Consider the following 15,101-nt stretch of genomic DNA (forward strand, 5'->3'; position numbering starts at 1 on the left):
ATGGTTGTATATCTTTTTATTTTTAACGGAGTGAGAATTGTGTGGAAAGCAAGCAGATTTCTATGGATGTTCCTGAACACACCTTAGGAATACTACATTGTGTAGCAATACTACATTGTATTCCAGTGTATTGTGGTGCATACTACTGGTATCATGGACCTCAAAGCTATGAAAAAGAACTAATAATCATATTATATGCATCTTTAAATGTAGTAGAGCATTATGTGAGTGTCAGCACTCTAGTTTTACAGTCCTACTCTCAATGCAATATTAAATCTTTATTTGGCTAAAAACCAATTTAAAATACATAGAGGAAATAAGGAGCAAGACATTATTAGATCTAAATGGCTTTTACAAGAATGACTTGAGTTGAATTGTAATGGGATGTGTATGGATCCTGGAGTCCTTTCTGCTTAGGACTCTAAGTAAGTGAAACATTAAATATATGTTTCAAAGAGTACAGAAACACGCAGGGCTTATGTTCCTGTATGTAATTCTTTGTGTATCATAATAACAATGTATGCACAGATTCTGCAAATATTTACACATGTACTTAGCTCCATCATCTGTACAAGCTTTTGCAGGGTTGGGATCTTGGTTTTTACCAAGTAATTAGGATGCACTTTTAAGGCTAATTTTCAGTGCGTCTCAATCCAGTTTTTATATTGCCAATGCAGTTAAATGTAGGCACAAAGAACTGTGTCTAATTACTCTTTCTTTTATGTGACACACTGCTTGATTTGCAGTTGGGCATATAGGAGTCTGAATAAGTTCAAATATAGATCCAGTTGTGCCTATATTTAATTGAGGCTGAGACTGTGTGTCACTAATATTGGAGACCAGTTTTTGAAACCTTGATCCAACTTCATCAAATAAAGCTGTGGACTCCTAACACTGTATATAGTAAAGATATGTTCATTGTGACTCGTGAGACTTTACGGAGGAATGGAATCCATTCAGTTGAAGACTGTTGTTCTAGTGAGGCAGGAGAAAAGAGATGTATAAACCTAGCTTGCAACAAATGCCCTCAAATATATACAGGGAACTAAGAACTAGACGTGGTCAGGTAATGCACCAGACCATGGAGGATGGACTTACTGTTTATGTACTATGGACTTTTGTTTATATACTATGTAGAATTGTAATTATAGTAATTGATTATCTGCACTCGAGAAAAGGTTTTTAAATTCTGAAGAGTTGGGTAAGTGAGTGAAATTTTCACTTCTTCATAAGTTTTTGTTCAAAATGAACATTTTTGGAGAGGACTGTTTTACTTTGAGACGGGAGGTAAAGGAGAGCAGGATTTATGTCCGTGTGCTTTGGACAACAGGAAAAAATCTTATCTATCCCATTTCCCAGTCAAGTTTATTAAAATGGTTCTAAGATCTCTTAGGGCTTAGATCAGTGATTCTCAACCAGGGTGCCACGAGATCTGTTCAGGGGTGCCACACACTGTTACCACTGTTAGGTGTGCAAACATGATTCACAAGATAAACCCAAAAAAAATTAAATTAGGAATCCACAGTGTTAAAAGCCTTCAGACCTGATACAGTCTTTCTGAATTCTTTGCAACAGAAGACTTGGTCTATTATTTTTCTGTAGTCAAAAAACAAGTGAAAGCTAAGATCTGGCACTTTCAAGAGATGGCTCAGTCTAATGCAGGGTGCCTTGAGTCTAAAAAGGTTGACAACCACTTCTTTAGATTATATGGATTTCAGTGCAAAAGACTGTATAAGAATGAATTGACCAATAGAGCTGAGCCTTGCATGCAGCAGTGTTAGTGGGGGTGTACTTTCTTAGGAAAAAATACCGCCTTATTTCCCAAAAGGAGGGATAAATCAGCAGTGTTTTAGCAGCTCTTTAAAGTAAATGTTGGGAGAGTATAACACTAGGGCAGGGCCGAGGGGGCTGGGACAGTACAAGGTAAAGGAGTAGCATCTGGGCAGGTAGAACTGAGCTGACAGATGCAACCTAAGGAGCTGCAGCTGCAATTGCATCAGCATGTGTGCACTTTGCAGTGGAAAAGGGAAACAGAAGTAGATTCTCATAGGTGGGCTGAAGCATATGGAAGCATATCTGTGCCTCATGCAGCTGATTGCAAGATTAGTCATAGCTAAACTGGTCGCAATGGAAACTTTACTTTGCGAGAAACTAAAATGATTGTCTGGCATTGGATTAATATGCTCTTCTTTTTCTCAGAATCTGTGCTGTTCAGCAGTTTAGTTCCACTGATATAAATGACTTGATCTTGCAAGATGCCAGTACATTGCCTCCCCTGGTTCTTAAGGCTCTTTTGAAATTAAAGATGGTTCGTTCATTGTAAGCTTGTGTTTGAAGGGTGCTGAGAGGTCATTGGGAGCCGGGTACAGGCAAGGTGTTAATCAATGCAAGTTCTGTGAGGCTTTATTTCTTCAAATGGTGACTCATCATGAAAAGTGCAAAAATGGCTTAAACATTATAACTTCTATTTATATTGCAGCAACTTCTGCATGCTGGCTGCTTTCCAAACAGAAGGGAAGAGATGGTCCATTTCTTGGAAATCGATAAAATCCAAAGACAACAAAATTGCAAGAACCGTATTTGTGATCCTATACAATTTCAAATGGGTTGAATAGATGGCATTTCTAAATGCATGGCAAACAATCGCCTAAAATTACTAGGAAAGGTATTGAGAACCTATAATAAAAAGAGAATCTGTAAAAGTACACATCATGTTTATTTTTATAGGAAAGTGCTGGCTAAGTATGTATACGTGTGTTTAGGAAACAAATTGTTTTTGACGTCTAGCCAGAATTTTGCTGACACTGCTGCAGATGTGGAATCCCTGTATCTCCTTACAGAAGAAAATGCCAATTTTGTATGAACTCAAGATAGTCAGTTAAAATCTGGTCCAAAAATTATCTGGATGTGCAGTTTTGATTTAAAAAAAACAACCCAGAAAGTTAAATTGTTTAGTCCTAAAAACTGTATCGGCTCAGGAGAAACCAGGAGTTAGCTTGGATCATGCTTGATTCTGTAATGTAACTCCATATTTCATATAAAAGTCTGCAGTTCACACTAATGACTAAGCAGAGAGCCCGTGTAACTCATGTATATGGGCTCTCTGCTTAGTCATTAGTGTGAAGTGCAGTTGAAAATATTATCAATTTATATTTACCCCTCCACTGAGAGAGCAGAAATATCTTTGAGGAAATAGGTATTCCTAATGATTTTCAATTACATGGGACAGTTTGTCCCAAAAGTGTTTTTTATTACACATTTCCTTTTAGAAGGAATACAATTATTCATTTCACTGCGTTCAGAACATTTTCCAAATAATCTTTGTGGGGAAGCTTCTTTATAAAAAGCTAATGAGTGTTTGTTTTGATGCCCTCCAATTTGTCCTTCCTAAATTTTTGGAGTTTTATCAACTTAAAAATAAACCCTTTGGGTATCTCCGCACACCAAAGTATGCTTGTGTTTCTGTCTCCTATGTAGGGATGTACTACTAACTTTTTTATCCCCTGTAACTTAATTTGCTTTTGTGATCTAGCAGAGGAAGAAAATTCCTCTCCCCCCGTTCCCCCCACCCCCATGACATTTGAATGTGTAAATACGCTTGGATTTCTTGCTGCCGTGTTTCTTTTCTTCTGAATCTTACTTCTTTCGTGCAACTTGCTCATCCTGTGAAATAAGTAAAGTATAACCTAACTTCCTGCATGCTGAGGGCAACACCATTTCACCTTCATAGGCTGGTTCTTAGAAACATTTGGAAATGTTAAAATTTTGTGCAGGATGATTGGAATTCCTAACTTTGTTGTGGCATGTCCCAAAATGGAAGGATCAGTTGTTGTGTTCTGGTTTTGCCTTAATTGTTTGCTGGCGGTGGCAGCAACAACACTAATGGGATCCAGGTTAATGAATTATATCTACACATTTTATCCAGCAACCAAAGCACCTGGAACCCCATATAATTTATTTTCAATGAGGTTTAAGTAAATATTTTTTAAATAAAAAGACTTTCATTTTTATATAATATAGGTGGAGCTAATAGCACTGGCCATCATTAAGGTTGCTCAGTGGTTTTCATTATAAGCCCCAATTTTCAGTTGTGTATGGCTAGGGATCTATTCAAGGTGCAATTTTGTGATTTTTTTGGTGGAAACCATGAAAAAAGGCGGTTTTCATGATTGCCGTGAAAACTGGCATTCCTCATGATTTTGCATGGACTTGCTGGGGGGCAGAAATTAGTAAAAATAAAATGCTGGCTCCCTAGTGGGAGACAGCAGCTGCTATGGCCTGGCCTTGCAGCCCTCTAGGAGCATGAAGGGGAGCAGCCAAAATAGTAGCTGCCCCCTCCTCCCTCTGCTGCTGTTAGGAGGCTTCCTTTTGTGCCTCCCCGCCCCTCTCCGTCAATCAGTGGCTAGTGGTGGGGCCACATAAAGGGCAGCCCTCTCTGCCAGTCATCAGTGAAGGGTGGGACTGCACAAAGAACAACCTTTTCGGCCAGTCAGCAGTGAGAGGTTAGTAGTTGGTGGCTACCCTCGTATTAGGAAAGTGCTTTTTGTAGTTCCCATGGAAGAATGTGCATATTTGACCAAGCTCTAAACTTTAGAGAAGCTGTTGTTTGTACATGGACAGTAAAGACCTGTTCAGAAGCCAAAGTTTTCAAAGGGGATTGGAGTAATATTATTAATATTATTAGATCCTTGTGCTCCCTTCCAGCCCTATTCTGTTCCATTCCAGGGCCACCATGCTGTGGTGCTGGGCATGAAAGACGAATTTAGAACACAGTCACTCTATTTTGAGCTCTCCATCTTTCTTTGTTGCTACCCAGAAAGTATGGAGGAAGAAACTAACAGGAAGGCAGAGTGGAGAAGAGCTCGATGGGGATGTGGGGCACAGACTGGAACTGGGAGTTGGCCGGGAAAAAGTATACTATCTAGAAAAGGAGATGGGCTTCATCCAGCTTGCAGTCTGCATAATACATACAAACAAGAAACTATGTTAAGGCTTCACAAGCATGTGTAACTTCTGAGATCTGACCTTTGCAACTTTAGCATTTTTACTTTAAAATATGCGCGCAAATCAGTGGATATGTAATATTTGCAAGAAATGTATATAATTATGTAAACTATTGCTATTCTGTGGCAGCATATCATAGGTAAGAAATTGATGTGGTTATAATAAAATGAGTTTTTAAGACTGACTTTAAAAGCAAGAAGTGGGGAACCCTTCCCCCCGCCCCACTAAGGGTGGTCTGCATGTTCAGCCCCATCTTCATCTCATGTGGTGCAGAGGTGAGAAGTACAAGAACTGGCTTTTGAATTGTCAGTAGTAATAGTATGGATGTAAGCAAGGCTTCCAAGTAAATTGATATGAATTTTGTGCAATTAAGACAAAAGGAGGCTTACAGCTTTTAATTAACTGTAAAAGAGCCAAAAATCCACAGCGGTGAAGAAAGCATGATGTCTTTGTCAGTTCACTGGTATTTTATTATTGCTTGTACAACTTGTAGACATTTTTCTTTTCCCTGCTCATATAATAGATGAGTTGTCTTAAGAATTTTTTTTACTAAGGTTCCTAGTGTTATTTATGTACCATACACTGACAGTCCTGTAAAGACAAAATCACATTTCTATCTTGGAAATAATAGGTACAGATAGAGTTTTCAGTTAGTAGAATAGAAAGACTGTTTATAATATTTCCTGTCCATTGTCAGGAAGTAAACTGTTTATGCATAACCCATATAGCTCTTTTGACTTGGTAAGAATGCTCGCATTGCTTGATGCCGGGGAGCTTATATAAGGAATGCTTTAAAAACACTGTAGTGCGGGTGGTGCACAAAGTTTTAAATGGCCATATCGACAAATTCATGGAAATAACTATTACAGCCTGCACTTGATCTGTCTACAGCTTCCTCTGTTGCTTCCACTGGCAGAAAGCTGTGGATCTAGAGTTTCCAGTGTAATTGTGTCCTGCAACAGTATATAAGTCACAAAGCAACAAAGTTGAAATTTAAAGACAGCAGCAGATGTATGCACGAAGAAGAGTGGGGAGATGCTTACCTAAGTTTGCTTACCAAATGGACCTATTCAGAGGACTGTTGCATATGAATCAGGTGAGCAGAAACACCTGAGTGAACTATTGAAAGGAGAACTGGATCGGGAACTTGCTTTTATTTTTTTGTTTGTTTTTTAACGGAGCAGTTGAAAAAATAGGATGACTATTGATAATAATGTAAAAAAGAAAAAAAAGTTAACTTGGCAAAATTACTTACAGAACAAAATTAGAAAGGTTATATTCTCTATACAGGAAATAAATGAAAGTAATATGCCAAGCCAGAAAAAGTGTTGAGCATAAATGTGTTGTCTGATCATGGAGTAGAAAAGTTGATCTCTTAATGTTTCCACACTTAAGCAGCATTGTGTCTCTTAGTATACTGATATGATTTCAGGCCCCTTTCAGATTATCACTGTTTTTTCCCAAGAGGGTTTTCCTATCGCATCTCCTTGAGCTAAAGGCAAAAATGCAAAGTTATTCAACTCCTCCTCTGTATCAAATAAGTCCCTCCCTCTCCCCCCCCTTTAATTAGCCACTTCTTCACAGTTTAACCCCTTTGAGAATTGTAACTGCTTCCTAATTTTTTACCTTGGAACCCCCACAATGTCTTCTTGAATGGTCCAGGTTTAATTCTCTCATCCGGCCAGTTCTGTTCTTAAGTATGTCATATGTATGTTCTTATATTAAAATAAACCAGAATCAGCCATAAAACAGTCAATGTACTGACAGTATCTAAGAGAACTCTGTCTCTGCTATTCTAAGAATATTCAAGATTATATACTGTATAAAATAGAAACAACCTCAAATTTATGTAATTTACTACATAGCATGCAAAATTAACCCCCCCCCCCCCCGGGGAAATTTTTTTTTACTAGACTTCTTTTGTCTGTTTTTCAAATTAACCACGTGGATGATTTTAAAAGGTTGCATTTTGTACTAAAATATTTGGCTGATTTGTTAATGTTCTAATTAGACCTTTTATACAATATTATGTTTGGTATTTTTCTTGTAGTAAATTTTGCATTGTTTCTGAAATGCCCTCTTTATGGGATGAATCATATTCTGGTTTTCTTTGTTTTTCCAGAAAACACATTTTAACTTAGTGACAATTCAATATTAATGTAAATTGTAAATGCAAATGCTGTTGTTTTGTTTCTGGAATATTTTAGTTCAGCGTTTCAAATGTTACAATGGAAAACTTTGCACAATTCTACTTAAATGTTTCTTTGGACTTATTTTTTTTTTCATTTGGAAGAACAACAGTTGGTGATTATTTTTGCAAACTCTTATAATAGAACAGATTGACCTGCCGCAGGACAGCCAGCAACATTAAACTGTTCCTGAAATGTTTTCAGCATTTAACTACATTTTAAAGATTTATAGGTTAGGCGACTTATTTTTTATTTTATTGTTTAATTTTATCACTCCACTCCCTACCTGCTGGAGGGGAGGATACAGGCTGGATTGTGATGGTGGTATTATTTTTTTTGGGCTTCTCTAAATTGGGGGTTTTAGTTACCACAGAAGCAAGGGCAAACATCTCATGTATTTGTTGCACTGGTGGGAACTGGCGCACTACAGCGTTTTACTGTGAATTGACGTTTCCTTGCAAGATCCCTGCGTGCTATCCTTCCCCTGCCCTGCTTTTCAGGGACTCCCTGAAACTCCACCATCTCTTCCCCCCTACTTAATTTCCTCATTTCTGCCCTGCCAGGAGTCTTGTGCACCACCAAGATGCCCCATCTTCACCATGCCACACTGTTCTCTATTGCTTTTCCCCTTCTCCCATCTCTTTCCCATAGCAGGGTTTCCTGTTTAGTCTTCTGCCAGGGCCTTGGTGCATGCTTCCTTGTCCTCAAACCAGGGTTCCCAAATTTCTCACCCCTGCCATTATTTTTGTTGTCTGGGATACGATTAAATCAGGAGAGTTAGCATGTTAAACTCTGGGTAGACAGAGAAGGGGTATTGTTATGCTGGAAGGTATTAATGGGAATCATCAGTTTATACACAGACAAATGCCATCAAGTTCAATGTGAAGTGTTGCAAGCTCAGGCAATATTGTATCAAAGTGTTTAGTAGGCAGCTGGTATGGTGTGGTGTAGTCTGCTATATTTAGCAGGTGAGCAACCATTTGTTAAATCTTCGTTTCTGGTTGTCATACTATAGTAAATTTGCCCTGCAAGTGCCCAAACTATGGGTCACTGAAAACCAGGTCTAATATTGGAGGTAAGTATGCAGTTCCTTGACTCTCTGGAAATGTGGGAGAGGGTGACATTAAATATATTATATTTGTATTCTTGTACTCATGTCCTTGTTGGTCATAGTGCCTTTTAAAATGTTTGGAAGAGAAGTACCTCAGATTTTGGGGTTTTTTTTCCTTTTTTAAAAACTAGACATTTTGTGTACCGTTGGATCTCTAAAAATGCAGAATCTATTTCCTTCTGTGCAACTGACATCTATGACCTGGAAAGTAAAAGCTTAATTGCAAATGAATTTTGTTTGATTTACAAATATTTTTAAAACACAGAAAATAAGAGCTCCCAGACTAGGTTTAAAGAAGTTATTCTGCTGTCCCCTTAATTTTATAACCCCTTAATCTGTAGTCCAGACAAATATTTATAAAGGGGAATTGAACGCAGCTTCTTTTGTTCACATACAAAGCTTTAGGGGGAAAATGGAGGTAGGGAGGGGTGTGTTTGTATCATTCTGCTTTCTCCTCGAGAGAGTTGTAGGGGCCTGTCTGAAAATTTTGAACACACTCCCTATGACCTCATATTAACTTTCTATAAAATAGTCAGACCTCTATCACCTATGGCTCAAAAATTCAAGTACAGGAAGACTAAAAAAGCAACTATAATTTAAACAAATGTGCTTATTGGATACACTGGTATGAGCCCAACGCTGTGGATAAATTTGATTTTGCTGTTGCTTTAAATCTATAATGTGTCAGGATTTTGGCAGGGTAAGAAAAACAAGAATATTGTAGAGTAATTTACTGCACTGGGATTAGTAAGGAGCATTCTGTTTCTATGATTGGGGCAGAACAGGGTCACTTAGATGTGTCTGATAAACAGGACGAGGTCTAGTCTGGCAGCTGGCAACAATAGTTTTTGCTCAAAGTCAGGTGTACTAAATTAGCAAATCTATTATAAGGATACAGGAGAAATCTCTGCCTTGTAGGCCGAAATGTTGCCAAATGGGAAATGATTCATCGTCTCTGAATGGGATGAGCATTGAGCAGAAGCAGTTTAAACTTTAGACTGCCTTGGCTCATAAGCCACCAAATATGTGATTAGCACACATTCTCCTGTATTTGTGTCTTGTGAACAGCAAAATATATTTAGAATCAAATTTCAGTAGTCCAAGCAATTTATTTGAGTCTCTTTCTTTGGAAGATTGGCTATGTACAGTTAGTTTTTGTGGCCTTTAACTAGAACCTAGCACATTTTAGAATGCTTTTGGGTTTCATACAATCTTACGATCTATTGACAGCTTCATCTTCATGAAGAATGTTTGTAAATGCCTGAAATACAGGTGTGACAGGACTGGGATGCATTGTCAGCATTTGGCAAAGGCTCTTTATATATTTTCTTGTGTTCTAGTTATTAAAAATAGGCAACGTGTAAAAGTGGTTAAACTTCATAGCTAGGGACCTATCAAATACACAATTTCATGGAAATCATGTAATTGGCAGTCTCCGGTGAAATAGCCAGTTTCCGGTGAAAAAGCGCAGGGAACCGGTTATGTTCAAAGAGCTGGCAAAAAGCTGTCTCCTAGAAGGGCAGGCGGAGAGGGAAGGGAGCAAAGAGGAAAAAAAAAAAGGCAGCCTGCTCATCTCCTGAAGGGGGTGGGGAAGTTCCTGTCTGTCTCCAGAAGGGGAGGGGGGGAGCAGAAAAAAACAGCCAAAAGTCCTCTTCTCTTGAAGAGGGGGGGGCCTGCGTGCTTGCTAGGTCCTGGGAGCCTGCTGTGGGTGAGGGGAGGGAGGAGGGTGGGGGGACACGTTCAGCAGAACTCCCAGAGCACTGCGGTCCACACTGCCCCTGTGGTACTCTTCATGGGGTTGAACTCCACTTGCTCGCTCTGTAGCAGCCTGTGCTCCTGCTGGTGCCCATGGCCCAGTCGGATGGTGCTCTGTGCTCCCCACCTCCAGTTCCAGGATCTGGAGCCAGACCCCCATGTGCTTGCTTGGGAGTGGCGTGGTGCAGCAGAAGCAAGAGGAGGAACTGCTGCTGGAGGCAAGGGGTGCAGAGCAGCACTTGGCTGGCTGCAGCTGACCTGGAAACAGCCTGCTGGAAGATGCTACTGCTCACACGGGGCTCCAGCTCCCAGGAAAGTGGCTAGGAGCTGGCTGAAACTGCTTGCCCACCCGGAATGAGCAGGAGCAGCTTCTAGCAGACTGTTTCCGATGCGGCTGCAGCCAGCTGGGTGCTGCTCTGCAACTGTCACCTTCAGCAGCAGCTCCTCTTGCTCCTGCTGCACTGCGCTGCACCACTCCTGGCAGTCACGTGGGGACCTGGCTCCAGATACTTGAACTGGGGGTGTGGATGGACACAAAGCAGCACCTGTCGGGCTGCGGGCACTAACAGAAGCGTGGCGTGGGCTGTCCCAGTGTGAGCAAGTGGTCTTGGCCCCATGCAGAGCGCCAGGGCTCAAGATCCGTGGCTGGGAGCTGAAGCCAGAGCCTTGCGTGCTAGGGTAGGAGCCACCTGGTTGAACTTGCTCACTAGGTGTGGTGCAGTGCAGCATGGCCCAGCAGGGGTAGGATCAAAAGCAGGAGCTGCCACTGGAGGCAGGGGGCATAGAGCAGCCCTTGGCTGCAGCCGCACCAGGAACAACCCTGGCAGAAGCTGTGCGCTGACCAGGGTGCAGGCCAGCAGGTGCTGGTGGGAGCCCAGCACAGGCTGCCCTGGTACAAGTGGACAGGGCATGGCCCCATGTGGAGGACCACAGCAGCAGCCACAGGCCAGATCCAATCACCTGGTGGGCTGGATTTGGCCCATGGGCCATATTTTGCCCACCCTGAGCTAGGGCTTTCAATCAATGCCTGGGAGGGGTGGGACTTGCATCACCCGTCGGCCAAGCAGAGGTGTGGGTGGCCTGCTTTGCTCCGCCTTCAAAATACCCCCTGCCTTAATAGGGCCATGAAATCAGGGGCCCCGGCTGTGTTACAGGCATGTAGCTGGTCACTGGGGCCCATGAATTTGGTAGGTCCCTAGTCATAGCACTGGCTTTTAGGGACAGTTGCACAGGGGATTATTGCTCTTTCATCCTAATTATTTTTAATCTTGATAGTATTTCACACAGGGGACTGGCCCTAACTGTATCATGTAACTTCACTTAAATTTAGCAACAGGGAATACTTATACTTCCTGATTTTTAGTGCTTGTTAAGGGAAAAAGGAGGTTAAATTTTCAAAGCAGTAGAGGTAAACTTCAAAAAAGAGGGAGTAAAAAGAGTCAGAAAGTTTTGTCTTTTCCCCTTTTAAAATGTAGGTCCTATCTATCCCTAAATTGTATGGAAGATTAAGAACCTAAGAGAACTGTGACATCAGAAGAGATTGAAAGCTGAAGAATTGAGAGAGGAATTTTACTTCACTATTTAAAACAGTGTTAATATATTAAATATCAGTGCCTAACAAACTCTTGGCAGGTTCAATGTTTTTGTCTTTTTAAGGCCTGAGAAGGCTCTTGGTTAACAGTTGACTCGCAGGAAATTCTTCAGCAGAACCCAGAGGTTTGAATACAAGCTCCTTACAGCAAAGGGAATGGGCCTGCTTTTCTCTGTAGCACTGGATCCAGTGTTACTTGTTCAGCAGCCCCTTTCCATGCAGAGAATTTTGGCAGCTAAAAGGGGCTGGCAAGGGCAGATTTGAAACCCCTCAGGTTCTTAGGCTGCCATTCTCAAAGCAGCATGCTGCCGAAGGTACAAGGGCAACTCAAAGCCTTAAGCCCTATAGTTTGCCTTTGTACCCTGAAAGGAACGTCGAAGTTGCCTGACCTTCTCTGCTATATTGCCAGTAGTGTTGGCCTGCAGTCTCGTGCCTCCTACCACCACAGCCCTGCAGTTGCTGAGTTTTACTTTCCCTGCCATTGATTTTTTTTTTTTTTCTTTCCACCTGCCTTTCATTTATTTTTCCCCTAGTTTTACTCTCCCTTCATGCACCCACCCTCTCACTCCAGAAGTTCCTTCCTATCAGTGGGCCCATTCCTTCAGTGGACCCATTGAACCCAGTACCCTGTCCTTCCCAAAGGACCATATAAAACTAGGATTTTGTAACATAAATTTGCACGGCAAGTTCTTTTGGGCAAGACTGGATCTTCCTTTATGTTCACTTAAGGCAGCCACAACATCCTCCCACTTTTTTATTTCTATTTCTCTAGATCTTCCCTTCATTGCTGCTCAAACTGCTTAAGGTGACAAGCAGTGTCTTTTAATTAAGAACCATGGGCATTTTTACACATGCTCTGGGATGCGATGCCAGGAGCTTTAATTAGCAAGCCACACTAATTAAAAGCTTCTGCGCATCATGTGTATCAGCATCCCCGTGTGCCTTGCACTGAAAGAATGGCGGCGGAGCACTTTAAACTAAAGCTCATTGAACGTGTTTTATTTCAAAGCACCCTGCTGCCATTTTTTCAATGCAAGGATGCTGATACATGTGACGTGGAAGGATGAGGAATAGCAGTGGCCTTAAGCAATCACTAAGTTCCTTAGCATTCTTTATTTTTTATTTTATTTTTAATTTTTTTTTTTTAAACTATTGGGGTTGATTTTTTTTACTGGCAGGCTTCATTTATACTTCTGTAAAATGGGGTGTCAAAGTCATCTAGCTCCATAAGCCAGATGAGGGTTGTTGGGCCAGTCTGCAGGCTAAATTGGGACCAATCCCCTGTGCAGCATCCACAGTGTGAGGTCTAGACTGCGCACTACACACAGCATGTGCTGGCCCTGGGCTTGCTGTGCACATGGCACATGGGGCTGGTATGGGGTGCATGCTGTAGGCAGCACAGGAGGTCAGTCCGAGGCACCACGTTCAGTGCTGGGTCCAGCTTGCGCTCTGTGGGCAATGTGCCCCCCATGCTGCACATGGAGCTGGACTGGTCCTGTGTGCTGCATGCAGCACAGGAGCCCAGCACATGGTGTGTGATGCATGTGGTGCTATGCTGGAGCAACCCTTTGTGTTCTTTCTGGCACAGCCCAATCTGGACCAACCCTGAAGCCAGTGCACAGGGCCAGTCCAGCGGGGTACTGTGTGTAGTGTGCGTCCCAGACCATTTCCCTGTGTTTTGTGCAAGGTGCTTAGTGTCAGGTCCACACTGTGTGCAGTGTGAGAGCTGGGGCTGGCACATGGAGTCAGTCCAGAGACCCACAGGCCATATCATTCAGTTCCGCGTGTTGGATCTGGCTTGTGGGCTGTCTGTTTGACACCTAGTATATGGAATGGATTTTGACACCAGAAAAGTATCTTTTGTCTTCCAAGGCAGAAGTAAAGCTTGGGAACAGGGAACCAAACCTAGCAGGAGGTTGTTTTCTTCATAGGTAATACATGTTTCCAGTACTGTATCTAATGCTCTTTACTTGAAACAAAGACCACCTTCATTTTCAGAGAACTTTGAAAATAAATGTCTTCATACACGATGTATCTTCATATCTCAGTAGTGCATTGTGGCTTAAATGAGCCTGAATTGGAGAGAATTGTCATGTCTGGTTGGAAAGTGCCTCAAGCCTGTAATGATGAACAGACTCATATTTCCACTTATTCTTTGAGCAAAGCCTTAATACAAATGTTGTCTTCCCCTTTTGGGAGTTTAGTAACTAGTGCCAAAACTACCACTTCCATTTATCTTTATTAAAGAACCATAAACATAGCCAATATTTTAAAATGTTTAAGTTTTAAATTTTTAAAATATTACTTTGAGTAAAGCAGTGGGGAAACTCATCCTGGCTGTGGTCTTGCAATCTGATATTTTTATCCCTCAGTCATTTTTATAGATAATGGTACTTCCCAACAAGGTGGACATCAGCAGCAGTGATGCACTTGGAAACACCAATTATACCAACAAAAAATGTTTCCTTGAAATATTTCAGATAGGCTAGGGACAGAAATTACACACAAACTGGTGTAATAGATCAGAAACCGGTTCAAATCTGTAACACAACAGAAGTTTAGTGCACATAAATCACTTACAAAATGTCTGAAACTGATTTAAAATAAACCTGGATGGATGTAGTATCGGACTTAACTGATTTAGGTTAAATCAGTTTATTGAACTTCTGTCCCAGATCCCCTCCAGATTCAAGATGTCTGCTCTAGCTGAGCAGGGAGGTGTGCTCTAGTGCCCCTGGCTTCTGGTCTGGGCCACATGTGACTATTTCTGGACACTTCTGAAGTAAATGTCTGTTCACTCGCTTATCAGTTCAATCTATGCAGTTTAGATTAACCTGCAAAATTTGAATGGATTCAGCTGCGGGCTTTTTGACTGTCTGTACTTAGCCATAGCAACTTAACAAGTGGGCAAGCAGGGCATTGGCCCTGGGTGCTGTCCAAGGGGGAGGGTGCTGGAATGGATTTAGGGGGGTGCTTCAGCCTCCCACCCCCCTGCCCCTTGCACCTTCCCTGCAGGGGCTCTGACTCCAGCTCTGGCAGAGATGTAGCTGTTGCACAGTGCAAGAGAAGCTGGAGACTTACTGCTGCTGGTGGAGATGTCAACTTTCTTTGCTGCCATTATGAGTGTTGACCAGCCAAAAAAGTAAAAAATAATATCAGACCCTTAGCTACTCCTGCACCACACACTGCTACTATTCTCTATCCTCCCTTCTGCTGCAGGGAAGGTGGGGGGTTGGCAGGGATGGGAGAGTGCAGTGCTGCCCAGGGTACCACTGTTGGTTTGTCATGCCTCTAGTTCAGTGGTTTTCAACCTTTTTTTTTTTTTTTTTTCATTTGCAGCCTCCGAAAAATGTTGAATGGAGGTGTGGACCCCTTTAGAGATTTCAAACGGAGGTGCAGGCTAGGGTTGTAAACAGATTAAACAATTATATTTATAATGCTTACTACTTAT

At 41.7% G+C, this 15,101-nt stretch overlaps 1 protein-coding gene across 1 annotated transcript in view; it reads left to right on the forward strand.

The window, feature by feature from the left end:
• The first annotated feature begins 2,457 nt into the window (after nt 1–2,457).
• SMURF2 (SMAD specific E3 ubiquitin protein ligase 2) overlaps nt 2,458–15,101 on the forward strand; it is an 86,357-nt gene continuing 73,713 nt past the window's right edge. The window contains exon 1 of the mRNA XM_006017392.3: nt 2,458–2,665. Within this exon, the coding sequence (XP_006017454.2) occupies nt 2,629–2,665 (37 nt within the window). The 5' untranslated portion in view covers nt 2,458–2,628. The remainder of the gene's footprint in view (nt 2,666–15,101) is intronic.

Source organism: Alligator sinensis, unplaced genomic scaffold (genome assembly GCF_000455745.1).
Source record: "Alligator sinensis unplaced genomic scaffold, ASM45574v1 scaffold282_2, whole genome shotgun sequence".
NCBI lineage: Eukaryota > Metazoa > Chordata > Crocodylia > Alligatoridae > Alligator > Alligator sinensis.